This window comes from Pan paniscus, chromosome X (genome assembly GCF_029289425.2).
Source record: "Pan paniscus chromosome X, NHGRI_mPanPan1-v2.0_pri, whole genome shotgun sequence".
Classification (NCBI taxonomy): Eukaryota; Metazoa; Chordata; class Mammalia; order Primates; family Hominidae; genus Pan; species Pan paniscus.
Window position 1 is genome coordinate 124140690 of NC_073272.2, and position 18341 is coordinate 124159030.

General features: G+C 35.8%; 1 protein-coding gene across 1 annotated transcript in view; it reads right to left on the reverse strand.

Moving 5' to 3' along the window:
- Window positions 1–18341, reverse strand: part of TENM1 (teneurin transmembrane protein 1) — a 334457-nt gene that overhangs the window by 290108 nt on the left and 26008 nt on the right. The window contains exon 2 of the mRNA XM_034950131.4: window positions 8059–8211. Within this exon, the coding sequence (XP_034806022.2) occupies window positions 8059–8116 (58 nt within the window). The 5' untranslated portion in view covers window positions 8117–8211. The remainder of the gene's footprint in view (window positions 1–8058; window positions 8212–18341) is intronic.

Genomic DNA, 18341 nt, shown 5'->3' on the forward strand with positions numbered 1-18341 from the left:
GGAAGATCCCTTAGCTTTGAAAGGACTAGTCCAGGAGGATAAACATGGCATTCTATAGCATACCACTTAGTGACCCTGTCAGATGCAGACTGTTAGACTAGAGGGACCACAAGACAGACCTATTTCTTACTGCATCACAGGAAAGGTGTGTATTAGTTTTTTTTGTTTTTTTTTTTTTTAAGTAAAATGAGGATGAAAATGAAACAAGAATGAAACACTAAACATATATGACCAAGGACATTTAACGTGAATTTTTAATACAATAAATAAGTTTGTCTTTCAGCATAGGGAACCCTTTCCATAAATCTGTTTTAGAAGTCAAGTCTCCAGTATGCTTTAGGAAAGCTTTTGTTAAAACTGAAGTATATTGATAAAGTGATTTAATATAGTTGAAAACAAGCTGCAGCACTCTAGCTGGGCCCTCTGAAACCTTATGTGAGGGAAACATCTATATAGCATTATAGGAAACATTTACTGTAATTCGCCATCAATCTTTAAAAATAATACTGTTACACTCCCAACAATGTTGTCTTTGTTAGCGCATTACTTCTATTTTATTCATGTGGTTTGTTGTGCTTACATGAATTATTCCCAATTCTACCTCAATATCTTGGGCTATAAAATCCTTTAAATAAAAGATACTGAAACTATGGGTTGACTCAAAGGGCTGCTGAATATCCACATGTCCTATGAACCAATATTGCAGAACCACAGAACTATACTGCAGGACTGCGTTCCATCTGAATGCACAATGATTACCTGGGTGGGGTTGGTGCGGTTTTTTAGTTTGGTGCCACATAATGAATCTTTATCTACTGACTGGGTCTGTGAAATAAATATCTGCCAAACCTTAAGTAAATTAAAATTTAACCTGTTATTTCAGGTCCACAATTGGCATTGTATAAAATGTTCCAAGGCATTTATGCCTCAGATAAAGCAAAAAAAAAAAAAAAAAAAAAAAAAGCAAAACACACACATACACACACAAACACACCCCTCTTCTGGATAGGTCCACAATGAAAGGTGGCTGTAAACAGTACATTTTGCACTGTCATTTAGTTTTCAATTCCCAAGAGTACTTGTGGTGTGTGTGTGTGTATCTTTTGCTTTGTGGAGGAGGGAGAATGCTCGCTGAAAGGAGATCTTAGATGTGAAATATAAGATTTGCCAAGTACTCTTAAGGAAGAGTACAGTATTTGAACTGTATGCATTGAGATTTTTAATCAAGATAGCCGTTATTTAAACAAACTGGCTTTGAGAAAGGAATTTTTTTGAAAAATGAAAGAAAAAGCCCAAGGAAGGGTGCTAACAGTAAGGAGAAACTGGATCACAATCTCAGCTCTGCCTTTAGTTATGTCTATTGTCTATTGCGCAAGGCAAGTCATGTAACTTTCTTGTGTTTTCCTTTTCAACTATAAAACATGGGTAACACGGCTGGGCGTGGTGGCTCACGCTTGTAATCCCAGCACTTTGGGAGGCCGAGGCGGGCAGATCACCGGAGGTTGGGAGTTCGAGACCAGCCTGACCAACGTGAAGAAACCCTGTCTCCATTTAAAAAATTACAAAATTAGCCTGGCATGGTGGCACATGCCTCTAATCCTAGCTACTCGGGAGGCTGAGGCAGGAGAAGCGCTTGAACCCGGGAGGCGGAAGTTGCGGTGAGCCGAGATTGCGCCATTGCACTCCAGCCTGGGCAACAAGAGCAAAACTCCGTCTCAAAAAAAAAAGAAAAGGTAACAATAGCTGCCACAGAATAAAACTATTATGTGGATAAAAGACATTAAAGTATTTTACAATTGTAAATGCTAAGTGCAAGCTGTTAGTGTTATATACATGTCAAAACTCCAAACTTATAAGGTAGGAAACTGGGAATTAATTGTTTGAATTGCAACGGAATTCTCTGCAAGTATTTTAAATGGCAAATGTGGTTTTACAAACTTTATAGATATACATTTCAACCTCTTTCCAGGAGTATATCCCTTTTGCAAAAATAGGTCCACTTTTACTTGTATTGGCTCATTATTCTTCCTTAACTGCAGAATTTGAACACTAACGCATAGTGTGTACAGCTGAAAGGGATCTTACAGATAAGTTAGCCTTGTGTTTTGTCAAAGCCTTAGCAGCTGCTGAGAGAATAGAGGGCAAATAAAGCAAAGAGGAAGGGAACGGGAGTTTTGCCAGGAATCTGCCCCCTTCCCTCGCCATATCTGGAGAAACTTGGCTTTTATCTGTTTTCTATTTAAATTTGTAATTTCTGGGTAAGATTTAATTTGTAAAAAGGTTTTCATTGCCTGCTAGCCCCGCCTCTTCTCTGCCCCTAGAAACGGTTGAAAGCCAACTCCCTTATTTTTCAGATGAGAAACTGGAGCCTAGAGAGGTGAGGCAGTAGTCACTGTTTGGTCTTGGCTAAAGCATCTTCATGACAGGCTATAAATTGTGTCATATCAATCAGCTGTATTTTGTTTACATGGTCGTATATTCAGCAGACACTGACTAGAAAAACGTCATTTTTTTTCAACTTTGTGGAGATAGATTGTGCAGGATGAATTTAAAAGAAATGCCACTTTCCCCCAAGGCCAGGCTTATGCAAAATTGTAATGGAGATAAAGGCTGCTTTTAGTATTCTTTAGTTCTCTCTTTCCCCACCCATCCTTGTTTGTTCCCAGTGTTCTATTTTGGCATCCAACCTGCAGGAATTCAATATCCTCAACTACCCAATAAATTTCATCTTCATTTATATTGCTACTGACAATACAAGACTTTACCTGAGCCCTAATGCTCCTGGAAAACAATTTTGCTTAAGAAATTCCCCAACCTTTTGTTTTCCGAAATTCTCCCACTTTTTTGTGTCCTGGGAAATGGCTTATGCAAAAAAACCGTAACAATGACAACAAACAAAAGTCCAAACAAACACATACAAAACACCCTTCCCTAAATGACTTAAATAAAACTCTCTGTCCCTTCTTTCCCATGATTTCCCTAAGACTCACCTATAATTCCACCCCTGAAAAGACCAAACACAGACTTTTCCCCTATTGCCTGAACCCACTGAAAGGCAGTATACAGACCCTCCAATTTCCTATTCTTTGTCTCATGAATAATTAGTTGAGATTAGAACTGTCTGTTTCCCTGAAACTAGCTAGAAACAAAGATACACATTTCCTGTTCAGCTAACTGATACTTCCCCTGATTGCAACACGATCCCACCAGTAAATCATCTCACATGTAACCCATCTACCCCTTCCTAATAAGACCAAGACAAAACCTCCCTATTGCAATAGCCTGAATAAAATCAATTTTTTTACTTGTTCAGTTTTTCTCTGTGATACTTATTGAAAACCTTTTCAGAAATTTATATACTTAGTTTATCTTATACTATTACAATAACAGGTGAAAAATATAAAACGTGAAACTCAGTACCTTCTCTCCTAGTCCCAGCTCTTTCTATGTGATCTCAACTTTTCTGGACCTAATTTTCTTAATTTCTAAATAAGGATATTGGATTTGATAATCTTTAAGATTTTAACATTCTAATTTATTGATAAATTACGTGGGGGTAGTTATTTTTAATTTTATTTATAGACATTATATAACTCAGGTCTAGGAATAAGTCTTTTATTTGTTCATATCCTCTGCTCTGTTTAAAGCAGTTGTTACATAATGTTTACTGGTTAAATAGTTTTAGGCCAGGCACAGTGGCTCACGTCTGTAATCCCAGCACTTTGGGAGGCCGAGGCAGGTGGATCACTTGAGGTCAGGAGTTTGAGACTAGCCTGGCCAACATGGTGAAACCCCATCTCTACTAAAAATACAAAAATTAGCTGGATGTGGTGGTGGGCACCTGTAGTCCCAGCTACTCAGGAGGCTGAGGCAGGAGAATCACTTGAACCTGGGAGGCGGAGGTTGCAGTGAGCCGAGATTGCACCACTGTACTCCAACCTGGGCGACAGAGTGAGACTCCATCTCAAAAAAAAAAAAAAAAATTATGACTAGTTTGTAAGACTCTAATGTAGTGAGGGACTATTTTGGTACAATACTTTCAATTTTATAAATATTTAATACTGACAACTGAGATTTTTCTGGTAGATTACAGTATGTGGTTGTGACTTATATCTGCTTATTGAAATTCTAGAGTGTTCGTAAATTTTTTAGCATACTAAATGTCTATAATCAAATACTCTTTTTCTTTCATTTGGATAACTAAGTGGTGAGAAAATTCTATTTTCTCATGAGAAGCAGATATATAATATATATATATAACAACTGTTAATGGGAAACCAATTCCAGTAGAATTTGATGTTTCTTTAAAAAGTGCCATTCATCGCCATTCTAACTGGTGTGAGATGGTATCTCACTGTGGTTTTGATTTGCATTTCTCTGATGGCCAGTGATGATGAACATTTTTTCATGTGTCTGTTGGCTGCATAAATGTCTTCTTTTGAGAAGTGTCTGTTCATATCCTTCACCTACTTTTTGATGGGGTTGTTTGTTTTTTTCTTGTAAATTTGTTTCAGTTCTTTGTAGATTCCGGATATTAGCCCTTTAGAATGGCGATCATTAAAAAGTCAGGAAACAACAGGTGCTGGAGAGGATGTAGAGAAATAGAAACACTTTTACACTGTTGGTGGGACTGTAAACTAGTTCAACCATTGTGGAAGACAGTGTGGCGATTCCTCAAGGATCTAGAACTAGAAATACCATTTGACCCAGCCATCCCATTACTGGGTATATACCCAAAGGATTATAAATCATGCTGCTATAAAGACACATGCACACGTATGTTTATTGCGGCACTGTTCACAATAGCAAAGACTTGGAACCAACCCAAATGTCCATCAATGATAGACTGGATTAAGAAAATGTGGCACATATACACCATGAAATACTATGCAGCCATAAAAAAGGATGAGTTCATGTCCTTTGTAGGCACATGGATGAAGCGGGAAACCGTCATTCTCAGCAAACTATCACAAGGACAAAAAACCAAACACCGCATGTTCTCACTCATAAGGTGGGAATTGAACAATGAGAACACATGGACACAGGAAGGGGAACATCACACGCCGGGCCCTGTCATGGGGTGGGGGGAGTGGGGAGGGATAGCATTGGGAGATATACCTAATGTTAAATGACGAGTTAATGGGTGCAGCACAACAACATGGCACATGTATACATATGTAACAAATCTGCACGTTGTGCACATGTACCCTAGAACTTAAAGTATAATAAAAGAAAGTGCCATTCATCATTATCTGATGATGATAGTGGTAACAGTTTAAAAATAATAGGTTTTAGATTGGTGAGTAGAGACCAAACTTTAAAGAGAGAAAACACTTCAATCTCAAGAAGGTCATCATTCAGTGCAAAGTTCATACTGGTTTGAAAGCAGGTTCTATAGCACCTAACGGAATGTCAATGAAGTTCAAAAACCTCAAGGCGATTTTCCAATCTTTTGGTCCAATAATAACTGCTGCTAAATTAAGCAATGTGTCAGACACTGTGCTATATGCTTTATATCAATTGTTTAATTAACTCCTTACTATGACCATATGAGACAGGTACTATTATTATCACCCTTATTTTACAGATGAGGGCACTGGCTGGGCGAGGTTGTGTCAATTACTTGAGGTTGGAGAGATAATGATGGCACAGTTAGTATTTAAAGCCAGGTCTCTCTGACTCCAGAATCCAGGCTTTTAACCACAGTGCTATAATGCCCAATCTTCTAGGAGAGTAGAGAAAACAATTTAGAAAGAATGGTCTGGTTGTCAGTTTCATATTTTAGTGCATACAGTATCAGGACAAGCTTCTAGAGCTGTATTTATGGGATGTGTCTTATGTAGAAAATCATAAAAGGATACAACTGAACATTTGAAAATATCCTTCTACTGTATTATATCTTCTGCAAGGTTTGGATTAGTATACATATGGCATTAAAAAAAAAGGAGCTATGTTTTTACTTGGTAAGTAATATGCAGTAAAGACCTAATACAGCAAAACCATGATGTGCAGTTATAGTTAAGGTTTTGTTCAGGCTTCCAGAAAAAGTCAGGTTAAGCTAGCAACTTGGTATATGAGGCATCAACCCATAATGATTTTTCTTAATAAAGTATTTAATTGAAGTCGGTTTGCTCTGTTTGTTGTTATAATTGAGCAGAAACTTAAATCATTTTTCATTTATGAGACTTGTCACAACACATTAAAAATAGAGGTGAGTAGAATTTCTCTAAAATCTATCATGAATAGACTCTGGGACTTTGCTTTCATTGTGTAAAAAGTTTTTTGTGGTCTTCACAGATATTTCATATGAGGATTTTAGTACAGTGTAGAAGTTAAGAGACTGGACTCTGGAATCAGACCACCACTTACTAGCTCTGTGACACTGGGCAAGTTACTTAACCTCTCTGTGCCTCTGTTTCTCATTTGGACAATGGGGACCATAATGTGACCTTCATGATATAATCCATGTAAAGTTTCTGGAACAATTCTTGACACATGGTAATTTTAATTTAATTTTAGCCATCATCATCAACTTACTTTATGGAAAGGAATCAAAAGAGGTCTGAATTAGAATATAAAATCAAATATACTATAATGGCAACTATGTGATGACCTGCTGTCTTGCATGTTTCATTTTCCTCAGACAGATAAATTCTGATTTTTAGTGTGAATGGCAAGAAACCCTAGGCAGATAATACCAAATGATAGCTCTTGTACTTTCAGATATAAGGGGATAAAATAGCAGAAGAGAAGGTAAGGGAGAAAAAGCAGGTAAGGGAGATAAGGAAGAAAAATCTGAGCAGTAAGTGTGGCAGACTTTTTAATCTGCCACCTCTGGCCCCTCTACTCTCCTCAGCCACTCTCAGGAGTAACAGTGAAACTGCTGGGAAAGGTCACTCCAGGCTAGAAACAAGTATTTTTGAAATGAGAACATACAGCAAACTGCATCATGAATTGAAAACTAGAGCAAACCATAATATTTTCCTGAACCCTAAGCATTAATTTTTACTGAAGCATGGATTAAAGTTACCTTTTCAAAAGCAAACAAAAACAAGAGGAAACAAAACCCACAAACAACACCCCCCCCCACGAAAGGAATTAAAAACACAAGGGAAGAGCAGTAACCCAAATAACTACTGTATTAAAAAATGATGTCTTAGTTGCAACTAATGAACCAAAATAAGACTGTGTTACCACCTGTATAAAATTGTAAGCTTCATGGAGGTAAGGTTTTGGTCATTCATTCATTTATTTATGTTTGGTCTCCAAAAATTACTCAGGATATTGCTGGCTATATATATTATTCTCAATTTCTACTGTTTAAATTGACTTCCTGGAATTTTACATGGCTCAAGTCCCTCTGTACTGAATCCTATTTCAATAAAAATATAAATTTCCAGCTATTTTCACTGCTTGTATATTAAGACTAAGATCATTCAGTGTGAATAAGATGTTGGGAGTGCTGGTACTGTGACATTTATTATAAATAAGTCAGGTAGTTCAAGCTCATGTTGGTTAAACTTAACAGTTCAGGACTCAAAGTGATTTTTTTTTTCTTTCTCCCAACTAGGAAGAATTCATGTTCCCAAACTAGAAAAAAATCATGTTATCCAACTTTGACATAAATATTCACCTTTACATTAAGCAGAAAAAGCTTTTTCGTATTACAAACAGAAGAAATTTCCATATACCCTTTGTAAAATGCTATATATAAATGCTGGGCTTGGACACAGAGAATGTAATCAAAATCCCACGTTGCTTCAGGGTAGTTATATGCGAAATGCAATTTCCATTGTATTGAAGCCTCCATTCTGTAAATATTTATCTATTTTCAAAATTGCCAACATATTTGAAAACTTTAATTGGTTTATACTCAAGGCACTGGAGACAAGGAAGATTTGCTTTCACAAGATATTTACATGCATTTATTCTGTCCACGTAGAGGACTTCTTTCAAGTGATCATGAAATTTAATGTGAAGTGAAACCATCCCAGCTACAGTTCTAATGACCAAATTAGAAGAAAAGTAATCAACAATCAATCATTTTGATCACTGTACCTTTTTTCTCTGATTTATCAGAAACTTTTCCTCCAATTGGAGAGTAAGTAGTGTCCATGGACTCGGTCCCCCTGTTCCCTTTGCTAACTCCATTTGCATACAGCTCTCCTTCAACTGGTTGCAACTGCCAAGTCAGGCCGAACAAATGCACTGCTGCAAGAGAACAAGCCATACATTAATTTATTCCAGACTCACTGAGAAAATCTCCAAGCCAGGTATCCCTTTGCACCTAAAAATGTTACGAACAGTTTTCTTTTAGTTAGGCCAAGTAACTGGGAGTTTATACCTATACATCATACATGTAGCTACTTACATGCTACTACACACATATAAGTGTTAACAGCTGTTAAAGTAGCTGTTGTTAACATTTTGAGGCTAAAGCTATCCCAATGATAGGATTAGAAATTGTAATCAACTATAGTACAATTAGACTTAACTTCTCACTGCTGTGACCCTTTCCTTTTCTATTCCCCTTAGTCATGTAACACTAGTTTCCATATGGAAACTATTACAGAGTAATGGTGGACAGATTATCATGAGAACATGGAAGACCTTCTCTATGGCTTCAATTCAGTTCAGCAAATATTTCCTGAATGCCTAGTATGAATAAAGCCCTATGATAGTTGCTGCAGGTGTTAAATTGTAGATGCTTATTAGGGTGGGATTTGGTAGTAATACCAGGATAAAATAATATTATGCAGAATGATTGACATAAGACAGGTTTAAATTGCTATCAGAAGATTAAAAAGTACCCAGTGTTGGTCACTGTGCAGGAAGATGGGCACTCTCATACACTCCTGATGAGAGTATAAAAATACAGTGACCTTTTTTGGAGGGCAATGTGGCACCATTTATTAAATGAACTTAAAATCTGATTTACCCTTTGAGCTAACAATTTAATTTCTGTGAATTAACTATGAATGTTGCCAAAGTACAATGCTGTCTATTGTAACATCTGAAAACAATATTAGAAAGTTATGATCAATCTAAATATTCATCAAGAGGGGATTAATCAAATAACTGATGAGACAGTAAATAATACAAGATTATGCAGCTGCTAAAAATCATGTTGCAGAAGACCATGCAATGGCATGGGAAATATTCATAAGGTATCAAATGAAAAATATTAGGCTACTAAACATTATAAATAGTGTGATCTGAAGTGTGTGTGTTTGTGTATGTGTGCACATGTTCATGTCCGGAGAAAAAAAGGTTTGGAAGAATATATAGCAACATGTTAACAGCATGGGAAGCTTACAGAGAATTTTTATTTTTTTTTATGATTTCTGTGTTTTCCATATTTTTTTTACAATGAACATGTGTAACATTTGCCATCTGTGAAAAAGAAAGCTTTGGTTTAAAGGAACAGGAGGTTAAAATAGGTTGGGCTGATCAAGAATAATTTTTGAAGGAAGTGGGAGTAGATATAGACTTTGAAGGATGTGTAGGGCTTTGACAGGTGACAACAATTGGTGGGGAGAAGGGACAGGGCTGAACAAAATATGACTTTGTAAAGTACATGATGTATCTGAGGCAAAAGAAGTTGCTGGGGTTCACTGGAGCTTATCTATGTGCTGGTGCTAGTGGAAGTTAACACCAGAAAGGAAGATTAGAGCCATATTGTGGAGCACACTGGTGCCACACTTATACATTTGGATTCAACTTATTAGGCAACGGAGAGGCATTTCTATTTTTTGACAGGTTGAGTGATATGATCAGAATTTTTCGGATGATTAATTTGATAGTGGGGAGCAAGCACTGAAGGTTTTTAGGCAAATAACTGATATAATAAAAACATCCTTTGCAGAAAGATAAATCCAGCAGTAGTATGGAGAAGAATGAATTGGAGACCTAAAGGTTTGGCAAATAAATCAATTGGGATGGCATTGCAATAATTTAGGAAAGAAGTAATTAGTGCCCCAATTAGAGTAGTGTCACAGGAGTGTCTCAGTTATTTGCAGTGGGAATGCAAAGAAGGAGATTTCTTAAGGAGAAATTGCATAAATGGCATTTCAGGATTTGGCAAGAAGTTTCTTTCTCTCTCTCTCTCCCTCTCTCTTTCTCTGTCTCTGTGTGTGTTTGTATATACATTCATGCATGTGTATAGGTGTGCTGAGGGAGGGCGTAGAAAAAAGTGAGAGAAAGGAGGGAGGAATCCAAAATGGTTATGGTTTTGAGTCTAACTGAAACAATGGTGGAACCATTAATAGAGTTAGAGAATTCTTTATTAGTCTAGCACTTGCCACAAATAGTTGGTACTGGATTTGTGTTTTGTTGATTGATGACTATTTGAATATGTGGCTTGAGACAGGATGAGAAGATGCAAGGAATGCAATGAATTCAGCCTTTGGGGCTGTTGGGTTTCTGGGACTGATGGGCCCTCCAGATAGTGAATGCTAACTATAGGAGGTTTGAAGTTCTGGAGGATATTAGAGCTAGAAAAAGAATGAAAAGTCATATATGCACAGAGGCAATAGTTGAAGTTGTGAGAGTGAATGAAGTCACTGAAGGGAGAGAATGTTAGGAGAAAACAGTTCCTAGGGCAAAAAGCTGGAGAAACCTCTTGTTTGTTTTCTCATTGCATTTTTCAACATCAACCAAATCCTACCAAAAGGCAAAAAAAAAAAAAAAAAAAAAAAAGTGAATCTGCTCATAAGCCATTTCATATTTCTCTTTGTGTTCCTAGGTGAACTGAAAGGGGCTAATTAGTATGTGTAACACTCATGTATAGTATTTTGAGTTAGTGACCGAGAACAGAGAAGGATAGCCTATTTAAAAATCATTCATCCACTTTTAGTTGGAGCTAAAGAGATTTCTAACACCTACTTCCTAATTTATCCTTAAAACTTTTAAGCATTTAATTGGTTTCTACCCTTTTCTTTGGATTAAGGCCAGTGCTGCCTGATGAATTTCTCTTGCAATTATTGGAAATAATTTTAACTCAAAGGATAGTGGTTCTGAGTAAGGTATGGTATGGCACATTAATAAAGCTATATTAGTGACATCCTTGAGATTTCCTTGCCAATGGACTCTAGTTTAACACACCTGTTCCAATTAGAGGTATTTTTCCGTTTTACAGAAAATTTGGTCTACTCTGCCTCCCAAATAATTTGAATATGATGGATAGTAGGAGCTATATTGAAAATGTGTTTCATTCCCTGGGTTCAATTACTTTTGTGAAATTAGATGGACCATATGTAACAAAAGGAATAGTAGTTCTCATTTAGAAGACTAAGGGGGCTATTTTATATACTTTAAGTTGAGCCAGTTTCCTGGCGGCACTTGAAAATGCGAGAAAATGCGAGAAAATGCATGTGGTGAGATTCACTTCAAAATATATAAGGTAAGGATTAATTTTTCACCATCGAATGAAATGGACTGCTTCCAGCCAATCAAGACAGATAAAGAGGTATGGGCACATTTAGTAGAACACTCTTTGAGAGCAGTGAAGCTTTGTAATTTTTTGAACTTACTATATCTTTCCCAGGGAACAAGCTGTTTGTAATATATGTTTGTGTGAATATATAATGAAAGTTAATTATTTGCTACAGACCACAGACAGGTATCATGGCAAGGCTACTGGCCTTTTATTTCTTCCAAACATAGGTACTGGCCAACCAAAATGGCTATCAGATATAAACAACTAATACAGTCTAACCAGTGTGTACACACTGGCTGAATGTCAGCTTTAGATGCAGTATAAAGACAGCTTCCTTAGTTTCTAGTGGATTCCCATCCAGATTTATGCTATGTGTTTAGAGCCACACTGTTTAGGTGAGTCCCCCAAACCCAAGAATAGACATTATGAGCCAATTGGCTAGAATAAGGGTAAACTTAGTAATGAACAAACAGGGCAATATTAAGTCATATTCACATGTTGATTCAACAAATACTTTTTTAAGTGCCTACTTTAAACCAGGCACTGTTTTTTTTTTTTCTGAGTTTACAGCAGCAAAAACATAAAAAAACCTCTACCCTCCCAGAACTTACATGAGAGGGTAGTGGGTTAAGACAGGCAAATAAAAAATACATGATATAAAATATAAGATAGAATACAACGTTATGGGAACAAACCAAAAAACAAAAAACAACAAATAAACAAGATAACGTTGGGTAGTTATAAGTGCTATGAAGGTAAAAATAGGTAAGGGTGGTCAGAGAAGGCCTCTTGGAGGAGGTAACATTTGAACCAAGATTAGAATGAAGTGAAGCCATTGTGACTATCTAGTGGAAGAACCTTCCAGGCAGACAAAACAGAATTTATAGAAAGCCCTGAAGTCTTACATGAAGTGTGTGAGAAATACTAAGGAGCCCAGTGTGAGCTCAGTCAGAAAGGCAAAGAGTGGTAGGAACACTCATACACATAAGTCCTGAACCCATAATCTTGTTACCTCAGTACACTAGCCAACTTTGCAAGCTGGTCACCAACAAATAAGAATTAGAAAGTAATAAACCTAAAATCTCACATACCAGAATATATACCTCCAAATGAGCACTGCTGGTTGAAGTAGATGTAATATAAGCACTCTTGACTGTAAGCAAGGTCAAAGTTACTGTTCCCTAAGACATATACATATATATACTCAATGAATGGAGATGGATGCTACCCAGATCTCTGAGGGAGTACCCATCCTGTTATTTGCATTTCACTGAAATTCAATGGTTGGACAGAATGTTTATGTCTACTCAAATATTCCAGGAATGGTGTATTTTCAGCAGATTAAAAATGGCAGTCCCTAATGCTCTTTTAGCAAATGTTCCCTGGTGCTGAGCCCTGTACATTTTACAATTATTCTCCTTCCTTTTCTATCCAATTGCAAAGAGCTGTGCTCTAAAATTATAAATTCATTACAAAGTTCAGGTAATGAATGGATTGTCTTGGCTCTCCTCAATTCCAAATTCAATCAAGCACCTTGGAACTCAAGGTAGGCTGACCCCATGTACAGAAGCTCTTCCTCTTCTTAACTTACACATTTCTGTAGCAACCTCCAAGTCTCTCTGCAGTTTTCTTTCTGCATACTGTTAGAATGTTGGACTATGTTTCTCATAAATAAGACTGGTGGTCTCTAGCAACATTTATAATCAATAATCCTTTCCCATCCCACTCTCTTTCAAGAGGCACTCATTGACTCAAAAAAAAAAAAATCCCACAGGAATGCGTCAGAAGTAAATGTGGGAAATACATGCTGAATAACTTAGGCCTACGCTATCCAATATGGTAGCCACTCATCACATGTGTCTGTTGCACACTTGAAGTGTGGCTAGTCAGAGTTGAAGACTTGATATAAAAGAAAAAATATAAACGATCACATTAATATTTTTATATTATTTACACATTGAAATGATAATATTTTGGATATATCAGGTTAAATAAAATATTTATTTAAATTAATTTCACCTGTTTCTTACTTTTTTAATATGGCTACTATAAAACTTTAAATTACATATATGGTTCACAATTATTTCTGTTGAGCAGTGATGATCTTGGACTACCTACATTTCACAAAGAGATATGATGTTTCTCTTTTAGCACCCTATCATAGAATCTACCATACTATATTAAAGATATCTGTTCACATGTCTGTCTCATCATTATTAAGCACTCCAAAGGCAGGAACAATGCCTTCTGTATTTTTCTGTTCCTGCTACCTAACTCTGTGATTGGTAGTCAGGAAGTACTCTTCATTGCTGATAGGAGTGTACAGTGGTAAAGTGGCTTTGGAAGACAATGTTGATATCTATCACTATTTAAATTGAGAATATTCCTTGACCAAGGAATTCTACTTCTAGGAGTCTGTACTAAAGAAATAATCACATGTGGGGCATAAAGGGGCATGTGCAAGGAAATTCGCCATTGCATTGTTAATATATTGACTTTATTAATGTAGTTAAAAATTAGAACAACCAATATACCCATCTATGGAAGAGTGGTACATGCTTACTATGAAATCCTTTATAAGAATTAAAAGGACTGATACTGAGAAATTATCAGATTGAAGGAAACTAAGGAGACATGATGACTAAATACAATATGGGGATCTAGAAAGAATCCTGTAACAGAAAAGACTGTGGAAAAACTGGAGAACTCTGAATTAAACTCTAAGTTTAGTTAATAGCCTCATACCAATGTTAATGTCTTAGTTTTAGTAATTGTACTATGTGCAAGATGCTAATATTGGGAGAAGCTCAGTGACAGGAATACAGTGATTCTGTGCTATATTTGTAACTTTTCTGTAAGTCTAAAATTATTTCAAAATAAAAAGCCAAAAAGAGAGAGAAAAAGGACTGATCAAGTGATATGCTGGAGCTGGCTTATACTGGTTTACAAAAGCCAACTGTGCACATCTCTTCCCAATTCCACCTCCAATGACTTTATATTGGCAGTTGAAATTGACCATGGCGGGTGTATTTACATCCTGGGAATTAGGAAATGTGGCAGATCAAGGCTTTTTGGGCCAGAGAGCTTGTTGTTAAACATTTATCAACACATCACTGGATGATCTGTATGTACTGAAATGAAACAAGCTCTAAGATTTTATGAAAAATATTGTAGAACAATGCATATTCTACGATCTGGTTTAAGTAGAAAATATGTATTTATATATATCTACATTTTTTAAATGCATAGAAAGAGACCTGAAAAATGAATACCAAACTATTGATGTTTAGAGTAGGGAGCTGTGAAAACCAAAAGGATACTTTGACATTTTCATAGTATTGTTAGAATCTTTTACAATGATAATGTATTCATGTATTATTATATAATTTAAAAATACCAGGTGCTCAACAAACCTTTGTTAAGCTGAATGGTTTCATTGTTTTATTCTATCTCTTTTATTGCTGTTTTCTGTCTAAAATTGGGCTTTTCAAAACATTTCAAAGCAGCAGAACCATTCAGCAATTAAATATGAACAGTTCCCAGATACATAAAACAGATAAAACAGAATTTGGCTGAAAGGGATTGGCTGTCCAAAAGATCCAAATAATATAGTTTGAAATCTAGTGGCCTACAAAATTATCTTCAAAATATCTGAATAAGGAAAATTTGGGTGTTGGGAAGAATTCCTTTTAGGTATTTAAATTTATTGAAATATCTTTATAGTGCTACTGTCAGGAGACAGGACCCCTTTTCATGTTATTATGTATCTTTTGGGGTTTTGTGTCCACTCTCTTACAGGTAATTTTTGAATACACCTAACAATAAATAGGGCTTTGATAATAAATATACAAGTTAACCTTGAAATTATAAGACTTTTAAGACAAATGTAACTTTGCTTTCAAGGAATTCATCTTGCACCTTGAAATGCAAAGATATTCAGCTAGGGGTGTTATATTTATTTGTTGCAAGAATTTTGGGTTTTTATTTTCTAAATCCACTAAATAAACCTATTTAGAAAGTTTGAAACCTATCTTACAAATAAAGTCCTGACCATTATGGATCATGTCCTGCTTCACAGCATGCCAAGACAAAAGTATATAATATTTTATAAGATACTTTGTTTTCCCTTTTTGTCAGCATTCTCCCCCTACTAGTTCCCTTCATGTTTCTTCAGGCTAGGGAATGCTACAGCTGTTGTACTTTACTTCCAAGGCTTGTCAAAACTACAGATCTGCTTGTATGTTGGACAGTTCCCTTCCTGAAATATATACGAAGTACATTACCCAGATGGTGACCCCTGATGACTTCAGGCTTTCAACTAACTCACGTGGGAAGCAATTTCACCAGACCGATACTTCAGTGGCCATGATGTGAGACTAGATGCTTCTGCAATAAGGAATATCACTGCAAAAATAAATGCTACTTGAATTAAATGCAGTGACTGCCAACATTACAGAAACCAGGTTATCTTCCCATCTTAAAATAAATTCCATTTTTATTACATTAAACATCAAATTGGCATATGAGTGAACTATAGCCCTTTGATAAATTACCTTCAGATCTGAATTTTATCCTGATAATAACCATATTACATGCAGGATTGAAAACTATTAGTTTTCAGAGAAGCATTTTTCAAGAACTAAATTAAAGAAGTAATGCATGTTTATTTATGGTATCTACTATTGCCTCAGCAGTTTCATTCAACTTTTCTCTTTTTTTCCTAGGGCTATACATATACATTTTATACTAAAAATATTATTTGTGCTTGCACTACATCATGAACATAAATAAAACATACTTAAATGTTTCTTTTTAAAGCAATTTAAATGTAGTCAGTATGGTTTTGAGGTCTCTTTCAAACATTTTTGAAAACCCGAAAAGCTGTTGTGTTGTATATAGGTAGAATTCCCTTTGAAAGAAAGAACTTCGCTAATTAAAAGAAAAAAAACAAAAGGCATTTTAACTTGAACTGTTTTACAAAACACATTTTGCAAGTCTGCCATGATGAAACATTAAAATTAAATGCCAATTAAGAAAAGATTGAGATAGTATAACAGAGCAATGAGGACACCTTTTTTGTTGCTCCACGTGTTTGAATCCCTACTTTTCCTCTCCTAAATGAAATGAATTATTCTCTATTGCAGCATGCTTTTTTCTTTTGCCTTAGTATGGTGCTAGTTTTATCCAATACTCAGGATGGAAAAGATCCTATCAGAGTAATAAATCATTTTAATATCCCAGTTCTGTATTATATTATCTTAAAACTTTCATTTACTACGTATTTTATATTTTCCATTCCAAGACTACAGCAATATTTATAAATAACATGTCTAGTTAGGTATCTTATCACAAGTTTAATATATGATCTCCATTTGCAGTTGCATAACGGGCCCATCTGTGTATTCCTTATCAGACAGACACAATTATTTAGTGGTTTCATCTCAAGTCACAGCACCAATAAGTGCTCTCCATAACTCAAATCTTATTTATTTTTGTATTATTATTTGCTTTGTGGAGTCAGGAAGAATAAGCAGCATAATGATGGGATAAATTTAAAAAACAGTTTAATGAATAATGTAGCAAAAATATAAATTTAGACATGAATCAGTACTTTTAATTCTTCTTTAAAATTTTATTTTTTTTCTATTTTACTTCATTTTCTGCTCAACGAATTCTCCCTTTCTCTATGGTCCAAATCACTGCCAATCACTTCTTCATTATTGATGATGGGAGTTTCTTAGATTCCTAAATATTCTCCTACTCTCTTTCCTGGTTTGAGTACTTATTGGCAATAGTAACCAGGTTCTTTTAAAAAGACCCAAATAAAACTTGTGACTATAGAGAGTAAGAAATAGACATACACAGCTATCTCTTCCTCTTACCCATTTGACCTGTATATTATTTAAATTTTTAAAATAGAAATGTATTCATTGATTTATATCCACAACCTCTGGTAGCTGATACTTTGAAACTCACTTTTCTGAGTTAGCATCATGTAATCATAGCCATAAATATGTGGTATGTGTCCTTCTGCAAACTTTTAGATATTGGAATTTTAAAAACCCTGTCATTAACTTATTATTCACAGTTAACGTTAAGGAGCAGGGCTTATAGAAGGCTGGGAAGACAGGATATGATAGAGAAGATGGAAAACGATGAGTGATGAAAAACTATGAAACCTTCTTATCTGCCTTATAAGATGTGAACAGATGAGGAGGTAGAGAGAGTGAAGTGGTGATTATAAGGACCCAGTTTTTTCTGGGTTTTCTGAAGTGACACCATGACAGTGTTCTTCTGAAAGAGTCACTAATGTATTATTAAAATGGGGTTGATTCATGATCCGGATCCTCAAGTCTTCTCCTTTAATGCAGTAATTATTTGTTGGCTGGATCCTATGTATTAGACATTGTCCTAGTTGCTGAGGATACAACACTTACTGTTTGGTTGCAAAAAGAACTGGCCCTGTTGGGGATTTCACTCTGTGTAAAGGGAGGCAGTTGTCATATGGTATAATAAAGAGCAGGGACTCTGGAGCCAAGGTTTCTTGGTTCAGATCTCAACTCTGCTGCTAACTAGTGTGTGTAATAATCTTGGGTAAGTTATTCTCTGCCTCTCAGTATCTTCACCATAAAATGTGCACAATAACAACATCTGCATAAGGTTGTTGTGAACACTAAATGAGTCAGTATATGTAAAGTACCTAGAAAAAAATGCCTGGCACATACTAAATGCCCAATAAAGGTTAGCAATCATTATTAAGCCTGTTTAATTGATCCCTTTACAAAACCATCCTGGAAGTGGAGAAAGGTAGAAAGTCATTGACTCATTGAATTCTCTACTTTCCTGCCCTAGGAGATGATTGTGTAGTTGTGATTCTCTGAAGAGAGTAATATAGAGGGCCTCC